General features: G+C 36.4%; 1 protein-coding gene and 1 long non-coding RNA gene across 2 annotated transcripts; both read left to right on the plus strand.

Annotated features, from left to right (window-relative positions):
• Positions 1-486: 486 nt before the first annotated feature.
• Positions 487-5,490, plus strand: LOC114409336 (serine/threonine-protein kinase D6PKL1-like). The gene is made up of 3 exons (XM_028372766.1): positions 487-974; positions 1,864-3,702; positions 4,355-5,490. The coding sequence occupies exons 2-3, from the start codon at positions 2,060-2,062 to the stop codon at positions 5,193-5,195; spliced, it is 2,484 nt and encodes an 827-aa protein (XP_028228567.1). The 5' UTR covers positions 487-974; positions 1,864-2,059; the 3' UTR covers positions 5,196-5,490.
• A 166-nt stretch (positions 5,491-5,656) lies between these two features.
• LOC114409337 lies at positions 5,657-7,319 on the plus strand. The gene is made up of 3 exons (XR_003666034.1): positions 5,657-5,945; positions 6,018-6,118; positions 6,902-7,319. It is a non-coding gene; the product is annotated as an uncharacterized LOC114409337 (long non-coding RNA).
• The last annotated feature ends 452 nt before the right edge of the window (positions 7,320-7,771 follow it).

A 7,771-nucleotide genomic window follows, 5' to 3' on the forward strand; every position in this document is an offset into this window, starting at 1 on the left:
CCTTTATGTTATGATTACAATTAACAAATCTAAGGGGAAAAAAAAAAAAATCCACAATGCCTAACATCATGGGACCCCTTCAAGATGTAATGTAGTGTACAAAAACCTCCTCTTAGCAGCCTACAACTAGAACTGCTACTAGGACACTGTGACTTAGCCGCACATTAACGTTACACGTTTCATATGCTCTTATCATATATGTGAATATATGATATTAGTGTTATCTCTCGCAAAGTCAAAAAATTAATTTTTGAGACAAAAATTATTAAAATAAATTTTATTTTTTTATTAAAATATTTTTTTCATACATATGACAAAAAATACATTAACATACACTAACATTTTTTTATCCGTATAATAATTATGCTAAGATAACTTTATATGAAATTGAGTTCGATTTCGATATAACATCCATAATTCAAAAAATATCAATATTTGTATACCTGCTCTCACTGTCGTGTGTTGTTGTGTGTAATGTAATATTGTAAGTGTGATGTATGTGCGTGAGTGTGTCTCTGCAACACAACACCATGTGTTAATGTTGTGCACAGTACACACAACATAACATAAATCATAGTAAATGCTTTTTTTTCTTTCTTTTTTCGCCATTGCATTAGATTACATTACAGAGAAAAAGAAAGAGAGTAGTAGTAGGTGGTAGGAGGTGTAGTTAATAGGAATAGCTTCTTGTTGAGAGAGAGAGAGACTGTGTGTGGCACTCACTGCTCTTTCATCCTTCTCGTGATTATCATTTCAACCTTTTCTGTTTTCTCTTTCCTCACTCTCACTCACCCCTTTTGCTTTTCCTTCTCTCTCTGTGTCTGTCTCTTTCAAGTTCAAACCTCAAACCCTAGCCGTAGCCTTTTCAATCTTTCATGCTCCTTCTCGGTGAGTTACTTTGCATATGTTACGGTTTTTGGGGTCTTTCAATTCTCCTTCACGCCGCGCTTTCTGGGCTTCTGGGGCTATTTCAGGTAATGTTTATCACTTGTTATTTTCTTGGTTTCCTTAATTAATTGTTTTGATTTTTATTTGCAGTTTTTGTTTTTAGGGGGTGGTTGCAGTTGGTTGATTTTGCAAAACAAAATTTCTTGGATGATGGTTTTGCAATTTGTAAAGCTTTAACTTTTTTTTAGCTCCTCTTTTGAATTTGATCCATGGGGAGGGAAATTGGTAAATGTATTTATGCTTTTTTGTTTGTTTCATGAATTTTACTTTTTTTTTTTAAATAAAAAATCTCTTCCATTGAGCTTCCTTCCTCTCCACTCGGCTTTGAATCCATTTTTTTTTTTTTAATTTTAGCTCTATTTCTGACATTAATTCGATGTTTGGGTTGTGAGTTTTGAATTTTGATCCTTTATTTTTTCCCTGATATCAACTCTCACCTTGTATACCACTCTTCGCAAAATCAATAAAAGTATCCCACTTTCACATTCATCTTCAAACACCAAATCTGAAAATAAAGGAGCTCTATTCTTGCTCTCCTCCATCAGGGATGTAAATGCTAGGGGTGGTCCAAGAGTGCGGCCTCAGGTTAGAACATCAGAGAGGAACATATGTAAGGAGTAGAATGGCAAAAAATGTGTTAAGTCTTTCAATTACAAGGATGACTATTTATTGATTTGTTTTAGGAGTGATTGGGTGAGGGAGAGGTCCAATTCAATTTGTTTAGCAACTTGGTGTTTGGATGCGTGTGTGTTTTGTTTTTTCCTTGTGTATGTAGCTACATATATTATTTTTCACACTTTGAATGAATATTCATGTTGATTTCATAGACAAATACTAATGCATTGAAGTAAGTCTCTTCATTTGAATCACAATTCTTGTCTTAACCAATCTGAAATATTAATGCTAAAATTTCAGGTTTGGTGTTATAATCATTAAAGAGATTCAAGGCAACCAATTGATTTGGTGGAGAACTATGACTGAAGAGAAATCTGGAGGATGCCCTTTGCGGTTTTTTACTTCTGTGCAGTCCTCTGTGGCTCGTCTTTAAAATTGGGCTAAAGCTGAGTTTCCTGTTTTTTGTTCATCAATTTTTAAAATACATCTATCAAATATGGATACCTCTGGTAATACATGTGAGATAGTGGAATCAAGGGAAGAGATAATTTCTGAATTCAAAATGGATGAAAAGCCTGAGAGTAGTTGTGCTCACAAATCAGGAAAGAAGTATTCGATTGAGGATGATATTAATCAGCTTTTTCAGGCTATTGAAATTAAAAGCTCATCTAGAAGTCGTAGTTCATCACGTTTACAAAAGAGTGCTCTTAAAAGGCCAATAAAAGTTACTTCATCTCAGGCATCAGGAATTGGCATCTCAGAGCCTGTAAGTTTAAAGCAGGCACTTAGAGGGTTGTGCATCTCTCAGGCCTCAGAAATGGCTGCTTTGAAGAGACTGACTAAGCCATGCAGTTCATCTAGAGTATCAGAGGCGGGCACCATCAAAAGGTTGTACACGGCAGTGGTAGATGAGGGGAAAGGGAACTTGGTTGAAATTTCTCTTGTGCCAGAGATATCTGCACCTTCTGATAAATTGTCCGGTGTAACTATATCAAGTTCAAGTGATAATCATGCTAGTCCTTTGGTTGATGCGACAAAACCAAAAGAAATGATAACTGGGTTTGCATCCCAATATCAGATTGTTCCTCTACCATTAGAGGTTGAGGGTGAGGAATTAATCACGGGAACTGGAAAACCAATACTTGCAAATTTGTCACCAGTTGCCTCTGCAAGTGAAGAAGTGCCAGAGGCCAGAATGCATCATGCTTCCTCAAGCAAAGCTTCTCTTGGTTCTTCATTGCCAGATAAGGGGCATGAAGCAAATTTACCTTCTGCATCTTGTCCTCCTAGCTCTAGCACTGGTAATGGAGCGGATAAATCCACAAGCAGTAATACATGTTTGTCAAAGCCAATATTCAATAACTTGAACTTCCTTAAGAAAAAAGTAAAGCAAGATTTAAGTTCTGCCTCTAGTTGCTCTACTCCTTGTACAAGTAATTTGGACAAGGAGGGTGGCAATTCTGATTTGAAGCATGATGTGAAAGACAATGAGAAACAGTCGCCTAGCAGTTCAAATCATAGCATTGAAGTTAACTCAATTAATGGTGGTACAGATTCAAGCAAATCTGGTTTCAGCTTGAATTGCAATAAGAGAACTAAGTTTCTGGTGACAAAAGTTGATGAGAAATCAAGATCAAAGGAAAAGGGCGAGTACTCTCAAAGCTCAAAAAGTAGCATTGGTGAATATAGTAGTAGCACAAGCATCAGTGAGGAAAGCAGTCTAAGTGGTTCCAGTCGCGGTGGCCACAGGCCTCACATGTCAAAACACTTGAGATGGGAAGCTGTTCGTGCTGTTCAGCAGCAACATGGTAGTTTAAATTTGAAGCACTTTAAGCTGCTAAGGAGGCTTGGTAGTGGGGACATTGGAACTGTTTATCTTGCAGAACTAATTGGTACCAGCTGCCTTTTTGCACTCAAAGTGATGGACAGTGAATTTTTGGCAAGTCGGAAGAAAATGTTCAGGGCCCAAACTGAAAGAGAGATCCTTCAGATGCTGGACCATCCATTTCTTCCTACACTTTATTCCCATATTGCAACAGATAAGCTCTCTTGCTTGGTTATGGAGTATTGTCCAGGCGGAGATCTGCATGTGCTGCGACAGAGGCAACCATACAAGAGTTTCTCGGAACAAGCAACTAGGTAGGAATTGTGGACTTTTCTACTCTCTAAGAATATATTTTGAAATTCAATCTTGCCTGGATTTCTATATTTCTGTTTTTAAATTCAGTCTTTGTCTGGTTAGAGTAAGTTCGTATTATTATTTTTTTAACCCTAGCTAATCACTATGTTCAAGATGTCCAGTAGACCTTTTGTTAATTTATTCATTTTAGCATTCATTTATCAGTCCAGCTATCATTATATGTTTGATATGCACTAAACTAGTAAACTAGAAAACCTAAGTTCAAATTTCTGGAGAATGGGAGTGAGGTAATGTGTATGAATGAAATTTAAAAAAAACAGACACATGTTAAAAAGGGTTAAAAACCATAGAAATTCCCAAGAGAACTGAATCAAATAGCAGTGTTTGAAATTATCTTGATTAATATACCGAAAAAAGTATAGTTTAGCCTGCAACTCATCAAGATGCAGATTAAGTATACTAGGTAAAGATTATATAATATATACATCTTATACACACTCTTTCCACTAGATGACGTGCTTATTCAAGTGTAAATGCTGTGTTGTCTTGCTTCCTCACTTACCAGAAACAGATTCCCGCATGACAATCCATGGCAAGTGGATAAGTTTTTCACACATTTTCCTCACTATAGTCATGCCATCACATTTGCAGGTTTTATGTTGCTGAGGTTCTTCTTGCCCTGGAGTATTTGCACATGCTGGGAGTTGTATATCGAGACCTAAAGCCAGAAAATATCCTAGTACGAGAAGATGGACACATTATGCTGACAGATTTTGACTTGTCACTCAGGTGTTCTGTCAATCCAATGTTAGTCAAGTCATCTTCACCTGACACAGAGAAAACATCCAGTCCCTGTTCTGAGGCTAGTTGCATACACCCTTTCTGTCTCCAACCAGATTGGCAAGTTTCCTGCTTTACTCCCATTCTGTTATCTGCCGGAATGAAATCTCGGAAGATGAAGGCTGACATAGCTTCTCATGTTGGTCCTCTGCCACAGCTTGTGGTGGAGCCTACCAGTGCACGGTCTAACTCCTTTGTTGGAACCTATGAATATCTTGCTCCGGAGATCATCAAAGGTGAGGGTCATGGGAGTGCTGTAGATTGGTGGACTTTTGGTATATTTTTGTTTGAGCTTTTATATGGTAAGACTCCCTTCAAGGGCCAATCAAATGAGGACACATTAGCCAATGTTGTTTCACAAAGCCTTAAGTTCCCGGGTACTCCAATAGTCAGTTTCCATGCAAGAGATTTGATCAGAGGATTGCTGATAAAGGATCCTGAAAATCGATTAGGTTCTGTAAAAGGTGCTGCTGAAATAAAGCAGCACCCTTTCTTTGAAGGCCTCAACTGGGCTCTAATACGGTGTGCAGCTCCACCAGAACTCCCCAAGTTCCGGGATTTTGGAAGTACAGCGCCATCTGTGGCTGCAAATAAGGAGAATGCAAATGATTTAGAGGATATAGAAGACTGTGAAGAGTTTGAGCTGTTTTAGTTAGAGTCATCTTCTCTGCCCTTTCCAACCCCGTTTTCTTTTTCATTTCTTCTTATGAGGGGTACGAATTTGAATTGAAGTTGACTTGGTTTCAAAACTCATACTCATCCATATAACACTTAGTATAGCTTATAGCATAAATGTAATCCAAACCTCGTGACAAATAGATAGATTAGTATATGTTTATACTGTACTAGAAGTTGCAAATCAATAAAGGAAACATGAGATTTCATTGGTTTGTCTGCTGGCAATTTTAGCCTCTATATGATATTATCAATGGATTTTTCTTTCCCTTTTTCTGTTTGCCTCCATGGTTGAAACATTGTCATGCTCCTTTATCTTCCTTTTTTTTTTTTTTGTTTATAATACACTATAGTCAGTTCATACTTGTACAATTATTTACAGTACTTATGCTAAAAATTATTTAAAAAAAAAAAAGAAAAGCAAGTTTGTTACATGCCTTTACAATTATGCAAATCCTTGAGATAAGTTCCATTTCTGGGCCAATCCAGAAATGTAAACAAGCATAACAGTGGTAGAGCTGGTTTTCTTATGTTGGTGAGTTTGATTTAGTTCTCGGTAACCTGTGGTACGATATCATAATGAACTGAACAGAGCTGTTTGTCTTATTCTTGCCGTATGCAGTTGAGGGTGTTTTCTTGGTTTAAAGCACATATTGGAGTTGTTGGCAATGGCATTCAATATATGCAAATTTAGAGTGACTTTGCCATTTAAATTGGTATGAAAAAGGTCAGTATTTGATGTTTATCAGCTCTGGGCTGTAATTTTCTATCTAGTCTGATGTGCATAATGATGATACAGGACAAGTGATGTGCTCATGTTGTAAGAAACATGACCATGCTGAAGTCCTTAATAGTTACTGACTTACTGATCAATATGGTGGACAGCACCGGCTTGTGGAGGTAATAAATTATAATTATTGGCTACTCCTTTAGGAAAAAAAATATAGAAATTAATAATTTGAAATCCAATTTTGAATTGAGATTTGAATTAAATATTGATTGATGTTTTGTTCAAAAGTTGCAACAATTCAATTTCGGTTTTATGCTGTAAGAAAAAATCTTGTAGATAAAAATGAAAACATTTTTGCCATGATGTGCATGAACAAGAGTTGGAATGTTCTGTGTAAATCAGGAGCAGCTAAAGGCATGATATTATATTTGGTACATCAAATTATTTCGTTAAATTGTCAAGCATTGACACATACACGGTAATTTCCCGAGGCTGAAATTACATGCAAAACCATTGTCATTTAAGCAATTTATTCAGGATTGTCCTATTGACTTCAATTTTCCTTGGTTTCATGACATGTAAAGTATTTTTCCTGTAATTGCTTTACATATACCAATGCACATATTTGGCACCAAGTTTTTTTTTTTTACCTCTTCTAACCTAGCTTCCTGAATCAAGTAGAAGCATCACCTAATAACTTTTGCTTTCAGGCTTTTGTCACTTGTAATGTTTTGAATCTTTGGTAGTACCTAATGACCATGATGATATCTTATTATGTGTTGAAAAACTAATTCTCTGTGATCTAGGCCAGCCTAAGTAACTTGTTGGTATAATGTTCCAAACTATTTGGTGATCCAGCAGTAACTATACTAATTGTTGTCATTCAAATTCAAACAACTCTATTCTGACTAAAAATTTTACTCGGTTTGTGCTCTGGTGGTGCCTGGTTCTAGATGAACTTGAAGATTCCGGAGGATCATTGTTGGAGAATATTTAGCAGAGAATGAAGATATACAGAAGGAATCTAAATCACTGAAACATCCAGAAGATCTAATTCTAGGCAAGGTACTTTCATTGTCAAAACACATACATTAGAGGTAAAAGAATTCCTGGGTACGCATGGTTTGATACTTTTGCACAATGGACTAGTAAAAGCAGGTAACTTTATATGACCCTTCCATGTTTGAGTTATATACCATGCAATAGTTGTCAAATTGACAACATGCTATATAAAAGGTGCACAATATGTATATATTTGATTCTTTCTCTCTTTTTAGTCCTATCCATCACATTGAATGATGGAACATCTCAATTGATTTTACTGACTATCAGAGTTGCAGCTATACATATTTTCTTGTGGTGTTACCTCCATTGCTCCTTCATTTGTGCTTTGTTCTCATGCAAGTGTTAAATCACTTCTTTTGCATACTTACTGTTTTTTTCACGAGACTTAGAAGTCAGGTGACACTGAAGTTGATTATGTGTTGTTGGTGTCACTGCCATTCTGACTTTATAGAAAGACCATGAATGCGGGGTGTTCAAGTATAAGTTAACTTTCAGATTTCAAACCAAATTAAACCTTTACTTGATATCAATTGCACCAACAACCAAAGAGGGATCGGATCTCGATGTGTTCAATTTGTCAAATAATATCATTTAACATTCCTCTGATTTTTATTCGTAGATTCATTCCATTAAGTTTTGTCACATCAATTCAGTAATATTCCCTTACATAGAAACGATAGCGCAGCAAGTGCTACAGGAGCATCCGCTAGGAATAGAGACAACAACGTGACATGCATATGCTAAGTAAATGTCCTTAT

The sequence above is a fragment of the Glycine soja genome, chromosome 4, assembly GCF_004193775.1.
Source record: "Glycine soja cultivar W05 chromosome 4, ASM419377v2, whole genome shotgun sequence".
NCBI classification, from domain to species: Eukaryota; Viridiplantae; Streptophyta; class Magnoliopsida; order Fabales; family Fabaceae; genus Glycine; species Glycine soja.

Coding starts and splice junctions, on each gene's coding strand:
- LOC114409336 (XM_028372766.1), top strand. CDS start 2,060: ATGGATACCTCTGGTAATACATGTGAGATAGTGGAATCAAGGGAAGAG. Junction 3,703..4,354: donor TTCTCGGAACAAGCAACTAG/GTAGGAATTGTG, acceptor TCACATTTGCAG/GTTTTATGTTGCTGAGGTTC.